The sequence below is a fragment of the Stegostoma tigrinum genome, chromosome 12, assembly GCF_030684315.1.
Source record: "Stegostoma tigrinum isolate sSteTig4 chromosome 12, sSteTig4.hap1, whole genome shotgun sequence".
NCBI classification, from domain to species: Eukaryota; Metazoa; Chordata; class Chondrichthyes; order Orectolobiformes; family Stegostomatidae; genus Stegostoma; species Stegostoma tigrinum.
In genome coordinates this window covers 28,009,868-28,028,254 of record NC_081365.1, presented here as the reverse complement: position 1 = coordinate 28,028,254, position 18,387 = coordinate 28,009,868, and the positions used below count along the sequence as shown (strand labels likewise).

Here is an 18,387-nt window from a genome sequence, read left to right as displayed (position 1 = left end):
ATGAAGAGAGGCAATAAAGAAGTAAAGGTAAAGTTGCCGTTGTGGATGAGCATCGGGACACCTGTTAAAACCATTCTCCTGTTTCCCCATAACCCTAAATATTATTTGTTTAAATAATCGTCTAATGCCAGTTTGAATGCCCCAATTAAACCTGCCGCCACCACCATACTTCCAGGCACTATATGCCAGACCCCTCCTCAAGATGCAGTTTCTCCCAGATTTGCTTCTTTTGCAAATTACCTTGTAGCACTGCCCTCTCACTCGCGACCATTTCACGCGAAGGAATAGTTTTCTCCCCGCTACTCTAACCAAACCTTTCATGATTTTTAAAATAAAATGCTATTAAATCGTCTCTGAGTCTTCTCCTCTCCAAGGAAGTCGTCCCAACTTCTCCAATCCATCCTAAAGATGGAAATTTCTCATCACTGAATCAGAAAAGTCTGAGAGGAAAGAAAGGCGAATATCTGTCACTAAGTTCTCATTCTCCTTAGCAACAATAACCGTGGCTCAGTGCCGTAAATGAACAGGGGAGGGTTTTACGATGGTTTGTTTTATTTTCTGACGACATCTCTACGATACGGTTTACGGCAACAGCTGGGGAGAGACGTGGAGGCTGAGAGCGGAATGGCGGCGGCGGCCGAGGAGGTGCATTTGGTACCGGGCGGTAACAGCAGCTGGTGGGTATCACCGGGGCTAGGCTACGGTTCCTGTGTTAGGCTGGCCGGAAGGAAATGAGCTGTCGGAGCGTGTGTATCTGTGCGAGTGGTGTCCGCCGGCTGGTTGAGGAGCTTTAAACTGGGAAGTGGATCAGTTGAAGGGACAAGCTGAGTGACAGCCTCACCTTATTTCCTTTGATTTACATCATGTTAGTCAATCTCTCCTTTTGAGAAGCTAGTTTATTGGAATATAAAGTCAGCAAAAGTAGACAGTCTTATCTGTGTATGGACTTTGTGTCATGACTGTAGAGTGGAGTCGTTCACGTAGTTTCTTTCTCAGTTAAAAACGACACAACGCTTTTAGCCAGAAGAGCATAAAAGATCTGTCAAGTGGCTGTTAATTTTCTTAAATTTGAAGGTGGGAAAGGAGGAAGGTGAGGAGTTGTGATTTGTCTCTCAACAACCTACCTCTTCTTTCTCTCCCCCCCCTCCCCCCCGCCCCCAATAAACTCAGAAGGTGAAAAAGATAACAGCCTGGAGGGACTGATTCTCTGTGTACGACCGAGAGGAGGGCTTTTATTTACAGTTGTTGATCATGCACCGAATAGGGCGAGAGTGGGAGTTCTACCGCAGAAATGCTTCAAAAGGCATTAAATGTGAACACTCATCACATCATCTTTTGATATTGTCTCCCACATCCTGTAATTACATGGGAAATAGTTTAGTTGGATGAGCTATTTCAAAAATGTTTCTGGAGTTTTGTAAGTTGACTTCAGTCTCTGTCATTTGAAATTGAGCTAGGCTAATTATTAATTTTTTTACTTGAAAAATTACATACAATTTTCACAATTGCATACAGTATGATAATTGGCTTGAGTGCCATAACAACAGAAAATTTACTGGAGTGAAGTGTAAAACTAGAAGTAGTGTACTGCACTGAAAGCTCGCTGCTGCCTGGGCATATAAAGCAGTGTGCTCTAAATATATTTATGGTTCCTCTAGAATTTATGATCAATTATATGTAAATGTGAGGTGTTAGCTAGCCTATTCCTCCATAACAATCCAACTATCAATACTTCAGTTCTTGCTACAGATATGTGTGAGGGTACATGCTGAATTTCTTTGAATGTACTGAGAGGAAGACATCAGATCTTGCTGTGATCCAGATGTAGTTGAATAGTTATCTCAGTCTTTTTGGATTCTATCGCATGGGAATAAATTATTTATTTAATTGACTTAAGGTAAGAAAGAACAATGGTCAAAGCACATTGCAGTTTAGTTGATAGGTTCTTGTGAGTTGACACTGTTATGCAGCAGTTGTTGTGAAGTAAACATGTTATAAGGCTACATTCAACAGGTTGGATCAGTACTTGCTTAAATTCAGTTTGAGAAGCTTATCACCATTGTTGTATTTTGGCATCAATGTAAAACTCCTTTGTTTTATGAGTGGCTGGTTAGATTTGTGAGATCATAATGGGAACTATGACTGATGTTGGCAAACACTGGATTTCCCTTACAAATTGAAATCTTGTGTTTCTACATGTAATAGGCTTATATTTGTATGGCACTTTTCACAACCACCAGTCTTTTCAACACTTTGAAATAGTGCTTTGAAATACTTTTAAAAGTATTGCACTGTCGGAAGCAAACAGCCAATTTGCATCTAAAAAGCTGCTACAAATAGCAGTATGATAATGACCAGGTATTATGTTAATTATGCAATAACTGTTGGCACGCTCACAATGGATAATAACTGTGTGCTGCTTTTCATAATAGTACCATTTGATCTTAATATGCAGCTAAGAGTTTGGATAACTTGAATTTAACATCTCAGCCAAAAGATGGCACCTTCTGTATGCATAAATATAACAGTAATGTATTGCAGCATCAACATTTTTTGATAATACCTCATCTAGTCTGCAAATACTTCATACACAATGAATTATTTGTATGTCGAATAACTATTGTTTACGTAAATATGGTAATCAGGTTGCACTCAGCAAAGTCTTATAGCCAGTGTTAGTATATCCATGTGTTAGTTCAAAAGCAAAATGCAGTGGGATGCTGGAACTTTGAAAAAACACAAAAAGTGCTGAATACTAAGCAGATCAGACAGCATCTATGGAGAGAAGAGAGAGAACAAAGTGTGGAGCTGGATGAACACAGCAGGTCGAGCAGCATCTTAGGAGCACAAAAGCTGATGTTTCGGGCCTAGACCCTTCATCAGAAAAAGCTGATGAAGGGTCTAGGCCCGAAACATCAGCTTTTGTGCTCCGAAGATGCTGCTTGGCCTGCTGTGTTCATCCAGCTCCCTACTTTGTTATCTCGCATTCTCCAGCATCTGCAGTTCCCGTTATCTCTGATCTATGGAGACAAACTGAGTTTACAGTTTTGTTTGATTTTCATTAGTCTTATTGCAGTACGCAAACGTTGGATTGTTTAAGACATTGGAAGGGTGGAATGGAGTGCTGGGGGCTGGATGAACAAATGATATTGCAGGGAGTCGAGGGAGACTAAGGAACAAAATTCATCATGCAATTGCCATAAATCAATTTAAATGCAACAAAGATTGAAAAAAAATGCCAGATTGGTCAAGATTGGCCAGCCAAACAATTTAAAAAAAGGATAATCTGGAGGCATGGACTATGACCTAAAATTGTTGAACACAGTGTTTAGCGCAAAGGTCTGTAGAGTGCTAAGTCAAAAGATAAGGTATTGTTAAAACTGTATTGGGTTTCACTGGAACACCATAGCTGGCTATGAGCAGAAATATCAGCATAGAAGCGAGGTGGAGAATTAGAATTATTCTTTTTAACCAAGGGCTGAAGGGTTATTAGGAAGGCAGGAGTGCAGAACTGAGGCTTCAATTGGACCAGTCCTGACATTCTCCAATGGCAGAGCCTTGGGGGACTGTATGACCTACATGTAAAGAAGACTATACCAAGAACAGTAAATACAATGTACTAAATTGAAAGAAGCACAAGTAAATCACTGTTTCATTTGGAAGGAGTAGTCAGGCCCTTGGTGCAAAGGAAGGAGATGGGAGACGTTGCATCTTCTGCTCTTGCACAGAAAAGTATCATGGGGAAGGAGAGCTGGAGTGTCACAGAAAGAAGTGGATTTAAAAACTCTAATTCCGACGAAAAAGCGTCATCAACTTTAAACTTTAACTCTGTTTCTCTCCTCTGACCAGAATTCTTCTAACATTTTTGTTGTTATGGCTTTTACTTTGGAATGACTGTTGAGAAGCTGGTCTTTTTGATGACTGTTTTGTAAAATCTTGTTTCTGACTTTAAACAAAACAGTTTTAAACTCTTCAATTTAGCAATAATTAAACAACTTGTAACAGCATAATACAATAAACTTAAAATGTTCCCTTATACCAGTGTTCCTTATCATTCTTCTCTCACTTTTAAATAAGAAATAGTTGGTAGCTTGGTGCAGTGTTATTTTGACAGCTAAAATTGATAGTAATAATTTTATCTTCTTTTCTTTTTGCATTGGAGGTGGTTGGGAGCAGATTTACAAGAATTATACCTGGAATGACTGAGTTGCTTTATGAGAATATATTGTCTGTCTGACCTTGTTTCCACGGAACTTAAATGGGTGAGCGGTGCCTTGATAGACGTATATAAGATCCTCACCTTGGTAAGTTGGGTGGCTTGCATCCTATGGTCTCGTCAGGGAGGAAGCAGGAGAATGAGGTTGAGAAACATATCAGCTACGATCAAATGGTGGAGCAGACTAGATGCGCTGAATGGCCTAATTCTGCTTTCATCTCTCATGGTTTTATGTGAAAAAGATGTTTCCTCTTTTTGTTGAGTCCAAAACTGGGGGACAGTGTTTTAAAAATTAAGCGTTCCCCTTTTAGGACAAAATGAGAATCTTTCTCCCAGCGGGTTGTGCAACTTCAGAACTCAGAAGGGATTCAGAGTGGCATCATTAAATATTTTCACTGCAGAAGCAGATTGCCTTAATTCTTATTGAGCAAGCGAATCAATCAGTGGTAGATGAGAATGTGGAATTTCAAAACACAGATGGATCAACCAGAAATACACTAAATGGCAGAGCAGACTCATAGCTGAATGTTCTAATTCTCCTGTTTGGTCTGTTTGCCTATTTATGATTTTTGACTTATTCACTTTTTTTAAAGGAAGTTTTGTAATGACAGTTGTAATTATGTCATTCTTCCTTTTTCTTCTGCTTGTCCCCTAGTTATGAACAATGTATCGTCCCCAGCTCAATACCTGGTTCTGATAAAGCTCCCTGTTCAAGGTAAAGGAACACTAGCAGAACTTATTAAGATATGTTCTGTGGTTAAAATTGTGGCACATTATCCCATTTTACCTATGTGTATTATTTGTTACACCTGACTGTCACAGCTCTTGCAAAATCTCCTTCGTATCCAGTGTTTAGACTTCACTTGGTTCCACTCCTTAACTGAATATAACTACTCTGACTGCAGAAAAGATTTCTTTTTCCCTCCTCTGAACTGTCATCAGAGGCCCCTACGGTTTGTTAATTGAATGTTGCCTGTAGGTGATACAGTCTTTGGACCAGATGCTTATTGTTAGTCAGATTTATCTGTCCTTCATTATACTTTGTCTGCATCTGTGGTGTAAGTCTGCACAGTTGATAAAATTCTAGGTGAGAAAAACAATCTCCAGCTTAAAATCACAAAGACCAATGCATGGTCTTCAGACCCACCATATATTCTATTCTTCTGCTATTGATTTTAATGTTTTGTGATGTGTTCTTGGACCAAATTAAAATGTTATCAAGTTTTGGGTTTCAATTTGTACAGCATGTTTTTGAGTTGTGGTTTTTAATTAATGTAATGAAATATTCCTTGATAGCCTGGGTACAGCCTAAAGAATGATTAGAAACTTCACAACATGTAGGGTAGAGCAGTTTGTTTGAGTGTTGCTCATGTTGGTGGATTTAACGTTCAACATTTCAAATAGCAGACTGAAGATGCAAGATTTTTTGAACAACAGTCCATTTCCTTATGATCTTTATGATTGAAAGGTTCAGGAATATCAATACCATGTGTACACCATCAAATGTAAGACTCCTTCAAATTTCACACCATTCTTCCTGGTAATATTATTAATATGTTATAATGTTATTAATATTAATGTTATTATATTAATAATGTTTTTTTCTTTACTGCACTGCTTTCTTGGAAATCTCTACACTGCTACCAGTAATGTACTACTTGTACAAAGTAGTGTACCACTTTGGGAAGGCTACTACAGTAAGGATGTAAGGAGTAAACGTAAAGTTTCCCACTGTTCGTGACCACCTTAGGGTAACGAGGGAGAGCCAGCATTGCTCCCTTGCCAAAATAAAAATATAATGATATAAATTGGCATTGATCTCGTCTAAAATTGGTTCCGAGGTATGACGGTGGTATGTGTAAGGACCAAGATTCTACAAATTGGCATTTCCATCCATTACAGAAAAAGAGATTGTTCATGTATGATTTATCTGTAACCACTCTACAAGTTTGGGATAAGTTGAGACAGTCTTCAATGAATAACAGCAGTATGAGGATTAAACTCATGCTGTTGAATTTATTCTGCACATTTTACTCATTTAGGCATCTCTACTAACTGACAGTCCAATGATAGGAACAGGAGCAAGAGTGGGCCATTTAGCCACTTGACCCTGCTCCACCACTGAGCTGGATTATGGTGATCAACCTCAAGACAATTTGCCTACGCCAATCCCTTTTTCATTGATGGATTAAATATCTAGAAATCTATTGCATCTGTCATGAATGTATTCAACATTTAAGGAAATAGTTATAACTCTCAACAAAGGCATTCCTTAGGAAAAGAAAGAACTTGCCAGAAGGTACGTCATCCATGTCAAGTAAGTTAAGGGTGGTATAAAACTGAAAGAAAATAAGTGCAAGTCTTCAGATTAATGATGGTCCAGAAGATTAGAAACATTTTTTTAAAATGAGAAAGAATGTCTTAAGAAGTAAGTATGTAGAATATGAAGTGAACAACTAAGAAATATGTGTGATAGGAGAAATGCAGATGACACCAAAATTGGCAATGTAATGGATAGTGATGAAGGTGATCTCACAGTGCAACAGGACCTTGACCACATGGGCTGAGATCTGGCAAATAGATTTTAAGTTAGATAAATGTGAAGTGTTGCCTTTTTGGTAAGACAAATCAGGGCTGGCCTATACACTTAATGCTAGGGTCCTGGGGAATGTTGTCAAACAAAGAGCCCTCGGGTGCAGGTTCATAATTCCTGAAAGGTAGAGTCACAGGTGGACAGGGTAGTGATGGAGGCATTTGGTACACTTGCCTTTGTTAATCAGTGCATGGAATATAGAAGTTGGGATATCATTTGCGACTGCACAGGACATCGATTGGGCCACTTTTGGAATTCAGCGTTCAGTTCTGGTCTCCCTGCTATAGGAAAGATGTTCTTAAACTTGAAAGGGTGCAGAAAAGATTTTAAGGATGTTGCCAGGGTTGGAGGATTTAAGCTGTAGGGAGACGCAGAGTAGGCTGGGGCTATTTTCCCTAGAGCATCAGAGGCTAAGGAGTAATCTTTATGGAGCTTTATAAAACCATGAGGTTCGTGAGTAGTGCGAACAGCATAGGAACGTCCAAAACTAGAGGGCATAGGTTTAAGGCAAGAGGGAAAGACAAAAAAAAGGATCTAAGGGCAGCTTCTTCCACACAGCGGGTGATGCACGTACGGAACCAGTTGCCAGAGGAGGTGGTGGAGGCTGATACAATTACAACTTTTAAAAGGCATCTGGATGATTACATGAACAGGAAAGGTTTAGAAGGATATGGGCCAAATGAGACTAGATTAGTTAAAATATCTGGTCGGCATGGACAGTTGGTCCAAAAGGTGCTATACAACTCTGTCTCTAAAGAGATAAACAAGAAAGTAAGACCTTATGTAAAAACATTGAGAGCAAAAGTAAATGTTTAGAAAATTAGGCTGTGGAGTTAGTAATTGAAAACAAGCAAGCAAATGGCAAGTATTTCAGATCTCTGTTCACTACTGAAAACATAAAGCATCCCAAGAATGGCGGAAACTCACAAGACATAAGGGAAAAAGAAACTTAGACTATCATTCAAGATAAAGTACGAGAACAACAGGCTAGCATGTTCCCCGAAACTTGGAAAAATAGATGAAGGGCAAGTAGTGAGGGTATCATGGTATCTGCAGAGGGTCATAGGCAGGTAAAATGAGGGCGCAAAAAAATTGGTGATAGAATATAATGTGAGATTATGCATTTTGACTGGAAGAATTGAGCAGCTAATTTTTTAATGGTAAACAACTGCAGAAAGCTGAGTAATGGGGAAGGCAGGTGAAATTTTGGCTTTTAGTCAAAGAGAGTAGAGTATAAAAACAGGAAAGACTTGCTAAATCTATACAAGGTACAATTTGAACACAACTGGAAAGCTATGAATGGCTTTGGTCCCTTACCTGAGGAATGCTTCATTAGCATTGGAGACAATCCAGAGAAAGTTTGCTGTATTAATTCCGGGTATGGAATGATTGTTCTTATGAGATGTTCAGTAAGTTGGGCCTGTACTCGAAGTTTAGAGGATTGAGAGGATCCCTTATTGAAACTCGGGCGTTTTGGCAGGGTAGATGAGGAGAGGTTGCATCCCATTGTGGCAAAGCCCAGGACCAGAGGGCATAATTACATTAGCAGGAGTCTTAGAGTAAAGGGAAGATCCTTTAGAATGGAGATGAGGAGAAGCATCTTCGGCCAGAGAGTGGTGAGTCTATAAACTTTATTGCTACAGAGGCTGTGGAGGCCACATCATTGAGTATACTTATGACAGAGATAGTTAGGTTCTTGATTGTCAAGGTAATCAAAGGATAGGGAGATAAAGCAGGAGAATAGGGTTGAGAAACTAATCAGCCATGATTGAATAGCAGGGCAGATTCAATGGGCCGAATATCCTAATTTCTGCTCCTCCGTTTTATAATCTCAGGGGTCACCCATTTTAGACAGATGAAGTACTTTTTGAGGTCAGTGGATCTGTGCACTTCTTTCTTGCAGAAGATTTAGAGGATGTCATTGAGTATATTTAAGGCTAAGTTGGATGTGCTTTTAATCTGTAAGGGAATCGAGAGTTATGGCGAAAAGGTGGGAAAGCACACTTGTAGGTTATCAGAGTAGTCATGATCTCATTGAATGGTGAAATAGATTTGATTGGCCAAATGGCCCACTTTTGCACCTGTTTCTTTTGGTCTAATTAGTGGCCTGCATCTTAGATTCTTAAGGCTTGCTGCAGAGAGAATTGATGCCTTGCTTGTAGACTTCTAAAATTGCTGAGATTCTGGAAATATTCCTGTTGAATGTCGTGCCACAGATGTAACATCTCTTCGAGAAAAAAGGGGACAGCAAGCAGAAATTGTCAGGCAGTGAGTCTAATATCAGTCATTGGGAAAATGCTAAATTAAAGTAGTGTCAGGATATTTAGAAAACCAAAACACAATGAAGCTGAGTCAAACTGGTTTTATGGAACACGTTCAGCTTCTCAAATTTATTAGTTGATGACTTCAAGGATGTAACAAAATGAGGATAAAGGGACACCAGTGCCATTTAATGTATTATATTTGAATTTCCAAATGTCATGCATCAACATCCTATGTAAAAGGTTGCCAAAAGGGATCAGAGCTCTTTAGCATAATATCATAATGAGTTTGAATTCCTCTACGTTTATACTTTATTTTTCTTTTCGGATATTCACCGAGTTTGTTTTTGAAAGTCATAGTTGAATCTGTCTCCACTAATCTGTTTTCTTCACCTAATCAAATCTTGCTGTTGATAACATTTTAATTTAGTTTATTTATTTGTTTATTTTTGTTCATATCATATTTATTTTTAAAGCAAAAACAGCCTACTGTTGACAATTTGTAATCAAAAATGGAGCCACAGATAGATAGGATAGTGAAGAAGGCATTTGGTATGCTTGCCTTTATTAGTCAGTGCATTGAGTGCAGGGGTTGGGAGATGGTGTTGCGGCTGTACAGGACATTGATTTGGCCACTTTTAGAGTACTGTGTGCAATTCTGGTCTCCCCTCTGTAGGAAGGATGTTGTGAACCTAGAAAGGATTCACAAAAGATTTATGAAGATGTTGCCAAGTTTGGAGGATTTGAACTATAGGGAGAGGCAGACTATACTGGGGCATTTTTTCCTAGAGGTCAGAGGCTGAGGGGTGACCTAAGAGGGGCTCAGAAAATCATGAGGAGCATGGGTAGGGTACATAAGCAAAGTCTTTTTCCTAGGGTATGGGAGTCCAAAACTAGAGGACAGAGGTTTAAGGTATGAGGGGAGTGATATAAAAGAGGCCCGTGGGGTAACTTTTTCAAACAGAGGGCGATGTGTTTATGGAATGAACTGCCAAAGGAAGTAAAGGAGACTGGTATGATTGCAACATTTAAAAGGCAGAGGCAGCTGATGCGTAAATGAATAGGAAGGGTTTAGAAGGAGATGGGTCAAATGCTGGCAAATGGGACTAGATTGACGTGGACTATCTGGTCAGCATAGACGAATTGGAGCGAAGGATCTGTTTCTGAGCTGTATATATCTGACTCTATCATTCACTTGAGTTCAGAGTAAATGTATGCAAGAAATAGTTTTGCACTTGGAGATTGCAATGGTACAGTGTTTTTAAATATTTGCTCCGAGGATGTGGACAGCAGTGGCTGGCCAGCATTTATTGCCCTTGAAAGGTGGTGGTGAGGTGTTGTCTTGAACCACTGCATTCCATGTGCTGTAGGTTGACCTACAATGGCCTTTAGGATGGAATTTGAGGATTTTGACCTAGCAGCACTAAAAGAACGGCAATATATTTCCAAGTCAGAATGGTGAGTGGCTTGCACAGGAACTTAAGGTGGTTGTGTCCCCATGTATCTGCTGCCTTTGTCCTTCTTATCCTGGATGAAATTGAATTGTCATGAATTTGAGAGGTGCTGTCCAAGGAGTCTTGATGAATTTCTGCCGTGGATGTTGTAGATAGTACACACTGCTGCTACTGAGCATCGGTGGAGGAAGGATTGGATATTTTTGGATGTGATGTGAGTCAAATGGGCTGCTTTGGCCTTCTTGGGGTCAAGCTTCTTAAGTATTCATGGAGCTGCACCCATACAAGAAACTGGGGAGTATTCCATCACACACCTGACTTGTGCCTTGTAGACAGTGGACAGGCTGAGGTGAGTTAGTCATCACAGTATTCCTAGCCTCTGACCTGCTGTTGTAGTCACTGTTAAACGGGGAGTCCAGTTGGCTTTCTAGTTAAAGATGACTCTAAGAATGTTGATAGTGGGGGATCCATTGGTGATAATTCCATTAAATTTTGTCAAAAGGTGGTGATTAAATTATTGTCTGGTATTTATGTGACATAAATGATACTTGCCACTTGTCAGCCCAAGCCTGGACATTGTTCAGATCTTGTTGCATCTAGATATGGACTGGTTCAGTAACTATAGAGTTGTAATTAGTGCTGGACACTGCAGATATTGGTGACTATCCCCACTTCTGACCTCCTGATGGAGAGAAGATTATTGAATCACCTAAAAATGATTGGGGTTAGGAAACCATCATGAGGCATTTCTGCAGAGATGTTCTGAGCTGAGATGACTGACCTACGACAACCATCTTCTCATATGCCACATATGACTCCAACCAAAGGAGCGTTTGCACCCACACCCACTATTTCCAGTTTTGCTGGGGTTCTTTGATGCCATACTTGGTCGAATGTGACCTTGATATAAAGGGCTGTTACTCATTTCACATGTTGGATGTTTTACTTTTCTTCTCTCTCCCCCCCCCCCCCCCCCCGGCCCTGTAGTCACAGAAAGTGTAACATTTGCCCATTTACTTCCTCCTTCCTCACCATCCAAGTCCCCAAAGAAGGTAGTCATGTGAAGTAATGCTTTACCTGCCCTTCAGTCAATTGCTACTCACAACTAGATGGCCACTTTGCAGAATGCCCACATTCTGTCTGCAAAAAAGACCCAGTTGCCTGCCACTTCAACACACCACCATGCTCTCAGGCCAGCATCTGTGTCAGGCTTTCTGCGGTGCTCCAGCCACTATCAGTACAAGCTAGAAAATCAGCACCTCATTTTCTGCTTGGAGCCTTGATTTGATTTGTGGTCATGTGTACCTAAGTACAGTGAAAAGCTTTGTTTACGAGTGGTGCAGGCAGATCATAGGATGAAACAAATTAGAGGCATACAGGCAGGTTACATTACACAGCGTGCACTAGGCAAGATCAGCATTGTTTGAAGTAAGAATGTCCATTCACCAGTCCAATAATGTCTGGAAAGAAGCTGTTCCTGAACTTACGTGTTCAAGTTTCTGTGTCTTCTGCCTGATAGTAGTGGTTGTAGGAGAGCATTACCAGGTGTGATCGGTCTTTGATGTTGGCAGCCTTTCCACGGCAGTGAGCCATGTAAAAAGAGTTGATGGATGGAAGGTTGGCTTCTGTAATGGTCTGGGTTGTGCACACCACCACCTGTAGTTTCCCATGGTCCTGGCCGGAGCAGTTGCCATACCAGGCATTATGCACCCCATCAGTGTGCTTTCAGTGGTACATCTGTAAAAGTTGGTGACGGTCCTTGCGGATATTCTAAACTTCCTGAGCCACCTGAGGAAGAAGAGGCAATGTTGTGCCTCCTTGACCATTGCATCTACATGGAAAGTCCAGGACAGGTTGTTGGTTATTGTCACTCCTAGAAACTTGTCGATCTCCGCCCCCTCAACCTCTGTTCTGTTGATGTAGATCAAGGTCTGTTCCCCTTCCTTTCTGAAGTCAATGATCAGTTCTTTAGTTGTGCTGATGTTGAGAGAGCAATTGTTCTCACTGCACCATGTCCCAAGCCTTTCCTCCCTTCTGTATTCAGACTTATCATTATTAGATATCCATCCTACCATGGTGGAGTCATCAGCAAACTTTTAGATGGTATTCATTTGGAATCTGGCACAACAGTTGTGGGTGTACAGGGAGTACACTAGGGGGCTGAGGACGCATACATGGGGGGCTGCAGTGTTGAGTGTTATTGTGGAGGATGTGCAGTTACCTATCTTCACTGCAGTCTGTTGGTCAGAAACCTGAGAATCCAGTTGAGAGGATGGAGTTGGAACCTAGTTCTTGGAGTTTTGAGATCAACCTGGAAAGGATAATGGTGTTGAAGTCGGAGCTGTAGTTGATGAGCAGAAGTCTGATGTAGGTGTCCTTGTCCAAATGTTCCAGGGATGATTGCAAGGCTAGGATTATGGCATCCACTGTGGACCTGTTGCATTAGTAGGTAAACTGTAGGGGATTGAGACAGGTTGAGAGGCCAGAGTTGATCTGGGCCATGACCAACATCTTGAAGCACTTCATGATTATTGAGGTCAGAGCCATTGGGTGTAGTCGTTAAGGCACATTGAATGTGCTTTCTCAGGTACTGGGACAATGGTGGTCTTGGTCCAGGTGAGGACTTCAGCTTGTAGGAGGGAGAGGTTGAAGACGCCGTTTAATACCTCCACCAGTCTGAACTTAATATTGAGATCAACAATTTTAGGGACTGAGGCCATGTCCTTGTTCCAAACCCCATATACCAGGACTTGACATCACATGGCTGCTAGCCCATGAACACATTGTCAGCTACATATAGCCCCCATTAGCAGCTATTCATTCTACTAGACTGACCTTTACCACCCCTTTGTCTGTTTTCTCTCTCTTTGGGGTCTATCTCCACATATCATTTACTCCCCCCAACCCCTTCTTCTGCATAAATATCCATTTTTTCCCAGCTGCCATCAGTTCCAAAGTGCAGTCACTGGACCCAAAACATTAACTCTGCTTCCATGACACAGATGCTGCCACCCCTGCTGAGTTTTCCCAGCAGTTTCTGATTTCCAGCATCTGCAGTTCCTCTTTTTTTAAAAAAACATTTCTGTTTGTTGCTAGTGTTGCACGGAACATGCTGAATACTAATCTGAATCTTTGTGCATTTAAAACAAATAAGATCAAAAAATTTGTTTTCAGGAAATGCCAATTATTGGAAATGACTGGTTTTATATTTTGCCATATGCATGCATATGAAAGAGATTAGTCGTTACATACACTGTGAGATTAACTATAGTTGTTTACAACTGCAGCCATTTATACTTCAAGGGGGATTCGTTTGATCTATTTATCAGAGCAATCCAAAAGAAATCCACTGTTTTACTTTCTCCTCAACCCTTTCATCTTCCAATGTTTCAATATTTATTCACCTTTTCATTAAAATATGGAGTAGTCTTTGCCTGAACTGTACTCTGTGCAAAAATGTTCCACTATTCACCATTTTGATTTTGATGAAGTCTCATAAAGTATGAATATTATTTGGAAACTTGGGTCCTAAAGTGGAGGAAGAATGGAATTTAGTTTTCAATTGTGAGGTTTTGTTTTGAAAGGGTCAGAAGGTCACTTTAGCAAATAACGTTCGTAATTTGAAGAAATCGTGGTTTTGAATAAATGATTAGTGATCCTCCAGGGAGCTCATTTAGGTATTTTTGTCTTTGGTTTACAACCAGAAGAAGGGATAGGTTGGGGAATGGGGCAGGCTTAAGTTCATTGAGAGAAATGCTATGATGCTGTTAGTATTAGCAGAATCCAAAATAATAAGGGTAGTAAGGAAGAAGTCCTGAGTTGCTTTCAAGAAAACTCCAGAATTAGAAGACATCCCACAAGTCTGTTAAAGACATGAGTTTAAAGAACCCATGTGCAATAGTAATAATGAGCAGAGTAAATAGCTTGTTGGAATGTCTTAGGATTGAAAAGAATGAGTTCCATCCAAACATTCCTGTATAGTGTCTTGAAGTTTGGTTTCATTTGAATTTTTATAATGTTAAGTATGTTGACAAAGAAAAAAGGAAAAATATGACCTGTCCAACCGATTCTCTCTCTGATTTAATTTGTCGCATATTACCATTAACTGGGATCAAAACATGCTGACTTCTTTAAATTCACGAGTGTGATGTGGGCATTGCTGGTTGGGCCAGCATTATTGCCTGTCCCTGGATGCCCTTGAGAGTTTGGTGAACTGCCTCCTAGAACCAAGTGCTGTAGGAGGGAATTGCAAAATTTTGACCCAGCAGCACTGAAAGTATCAGAGATAATGGGAACTGCAGATGCTGGAGAATCCAAGATAATAAAGTGTGAAGCTGGATGAACACAGCAGGGCAAGCAACATCTCAGGAGCACTTCATCTCTGATGAAGGGTCGAGGCCCGAAACATCAGCTTTTGTGCTCCTGAGATGCTGCTTGGCCTGCTGTGTTCATCCAGCTTCACACTTTGTTATCTTAGCACTGAAAGTATGGTGATATATTTCCAAGTCGGATGGTGAGTGGCTTGAGGAGAACTTGAGGGTGGTTGGTATCCTGATTATATCTGTTACCTTTGCCCTTCTTGTCTTGGGTAAAAGTGGACATGAGTTTGGAAGGTGCTGTCTAAGGAGTCTTGGTGAATTTCTGCAGTGCATCATGTAGATAGTACACACTGATGCTACTGAGCATCACTGGCAGAGAGACTGGTCAAGTGCACTGCCTTGTCTTGTGTGGTGTCAAGTTACTTGAATGTTGTTGGAGCTGTACTCACCTTGGCAACTGGGGAGTATTACATCACATTTCTGACTCATGCTTTCTTGATTTTGGGGAGTCAGAGGAGGAGTAACTTACTGCACTATTCCTAGTTTCTGACCTGCTGCTGTAGTCTCAATATTCATATGGTTAATTCAGTTGAGTTTCTGGTTATTGGCAACTCTCAGAATATTAATAGTGGGAGATTCGGTGATGACAGTTGGATTGTCTCTTTTGGAGATAGTCAATGCCTGACATTTGTGTACCAGGAATGTTATTTGCTACTTTTCAGCCCAAGCCTTGATATTGTCCAGGATATGTTGCATTTCGACATGGACTGCTTCAGTACCTAAGAAATCGTGAATAATGCTGAATGTTGTGTATTCAACTGTGAACATTGACACTTCTGACCTTAGGATGGAGGGCAGGTCAGTGAAGCAGCTGAAGATGGTGAGGCAGAGGACACTAACCTGAACAACTCCCACAGAGATATCTGGAGTTGAAATGAGTGACCTCCAACAATCACCATTTTCCTGTGTATCAGGTATGACTTCAGTGGTCAGAGTTTTCCCTAACTGCAGTTGATTCCAGTTTTGCTAGGACCCCTTGTGTCACATTTGGTCAAATGTTGCTGTGATGTCAAGGGCTGTAACTTTCATCTCGCATATTGTACATGTTTACTTTTCCATTTGTAGCTAGTGTTGTACAGATCATGCTGAGTGCTTTTTGTCTACACGATATACCTGGGCAATTTCCCACTTTAACAGTTAGATGTCAGTGTTATATCTATACTGGAGTAGCTTGGTTAGGAGTGTGGCAAATTCTGGAGCATATCTTCACTGCTGTTACAGAATGTTGAAGGGCTCATAGCCTTTGCAGTATCCAGTGCCTCAGCCATTTTCTGGACATCATGGGCAGTGAATCGAATTAGCTGCACACTGACATTCGTGATTAAAACCCGAAAGAACTGTGGATGCTGTAAATCAGGAACAAAAACAAAGTTGCTGGAGAAGTTCAGCAGGTCTGACAGCATCTGTGAAGGAGAAAATAGTGTTTACGTTTTGGATCCAGTGACCCTTCCTCAGAACATTTGACCTTTGTGATTCTGGAGATCTTGGAGGAACAGAGATGGATCATCCCCTCAGCACTTCAGGCTGAAGATTGTTGGGAGCAGTTCAGCCTTGTCTTTTGCGTTGATGTGCTAGACTGTTCAACCATTGAGGGATAGGGTCATTTGTGGAACCACCTCCTCCAGTGTGTTAGTTGTCCACCACCATTCCTGAGTGGATGGGTGGCAGGATGCTTTTATTGGTCAATATAGGAGTTGGGAGGTCATATTGCAGCTGTACAGGACATTGGTTAGGCCACTTTTGATTACTGTGTTCAATTCTGGTGTCCCCCTATAGGAAAAATGTTATTTAACTTGAAAGGGTTCAGAAAAGATTTACAAGGATGTTGCCAGGGTTGGAGGGTTTGAACAATAGGGAGAGGCTGAATAGTCTCGAACAATTTTCCATTTAGCTTAGGAAGCAGAGGGGTGACCTTTATAGATGTTTATTAAATCATGAGGGGCAAAAATAGGGTGAGTATTCAAGGTCTTTTTCCCAGGTTAGGGGTGCCCAAAACTAGGGGGGAAAGATTTAAAAGGGAGCCAAGGGGCAACTTTTTCACACAGATGGTGGTGCATGTATAGAATGGGCTGCCAGAGAAAATGGTGCAGGTTGGTACAATTGCAATATTTAAAAGGCATCTGGAACGGCATATAACTAGGAAAGATTTAGTGGGATATGGGCCAAATACTAGTAAATGGGACTAAATTAATTTAGGGTATCATGCATGAGTGAGGCTAATGTGTCTGTTTCCATCAATATGACTGCAGAGCTTAGATCTGATCCATAGTTGACGGATCTCTTATCTCTGTCTGTCAGTTACTATTTATACTGTTTGACAGGCAGGTAGTCATGTTTGGTAGCTTCACCAGGTTGAGACCACATGATTAGGTATGCCTGGTATGCTGCTCTTGGCATGCCTTCCTGCACTGTTCACTGAACCAGGGTTAATCCCCTAGCCTGATGGTCGTGGTAGAATGAAAGATATGCTAGACCATGAAGTTGCAGATTGTAGTGACATACAATTCTGTTGCTGATGTGCCATAACACCTCATTTTTGCCCAGTCTTGAATTGCTAGATCTGATCAAAGTCTATCCTATTTAGCATGGCGACAATGACACACAACACAATGTAAGCTGTTGTTAATGTCTTCATCTCTGCAAGGAACGTGCAATGTTTGCTCTTAAACAATTATGTCATCAACGGTGAACATTCACAGACGCACCTGCAAAGAGCATGTTGAGGATAAGGTCAAGTGTTCTCTTTCGTTGCTTGACTAATCTATGAGAGAGTTCTTCCAATTTTGACACTAGCCTCCGGGTGTTCATAAGGAGAACATTACAGGGTGGGCAAGACTGCACTTGCCATTTTTGTCCGGCACCTTGATTGATACCTCAATCTTTATTGAGACTTTGTGGCAATTCTTACTACTGAGTGGTTTGTTTGGCCACTTCAGAATGCAGTTGAAAGGTAACCACATTGTTGTGGCTCTGGAATCACATGTAAGCCTGACCAGCTAAGAATGGCTTATTCCCTGAAAGACATAAGTAAACCCAGATGGGTTTTTCCTGTCAGTCAACAGTGACAGTCTTCATTTGACTCTTAATTCCAGGTAGGTTTTGAATACCACTGTGGCAGTATTTGAACCTGAGTTCACAAAACATTTACTTGAGTTTCTTGATTAATAGTCGGATAACACTACCACTAGGGCATCACTTCCCCTTGCGGGGGGGAGGGGGAACATTTTTATCCTCTCTGTCTCTTAAAAGTAAATCTGTCAAATTAATAGCTCAAACAAATCATCCCCCTTTTTCTCATAGCAATATCAAACAATCCCAGGACAGGGCAGCAGAAGGTTAGATACACAGTAGAGCTACCTCGACTCTTTTGAAAGAAAGGTGAAGCTCTCTTGACCCTATTTAAAAGAAAACAGAGCAGGGATCCTTCTCCTATTGACAACCCATTTCACCACTGGCCTTTATTATTGTTCTATGTCCCCGTAGG

At 40.9% G+C, this 18,387-nt stretch overlaps 1 protein-coding gene across 7 annotated transcripts in view; it reads left to right on the top strand.

Annotated features, from left to right (window-relative positions):
• tbc1d23 (TBC1 domain family, member 23) overlaps positions 1 to 18,387 on the top strand; it is an 83,186-nt gene that overhangs the window by 13,661 nt on the left and 51,138 nt on the right. For 2 of the 7 annotated variants that reach the window (XM_048540597.1, XM_048540596.1), the window contains exon 1: positions 593 to 677. The exons of 1 other annotated variant lie outside the window; for it this stretch is intronic. In XM_048540597.1, coding sequence (XP_048396554.1) covers positions 625 to 677 — 53 coding nt within the window. In that variant the 5' untranslated portion in view covers positions 593 to 624. Of the gene's footprint in view, positions 1 to 586; positions 678 to 773; positions 866 to 4,245; positions 4,263 to 4,910; positions 4,932 to 18,387 lie in introns of those variants that run through there. 4 more of the 7 variants (XM_048540600.1, XM_048540598.2, XM_059650227.1 and 1 more) reach the window with 4 other exon arrangements.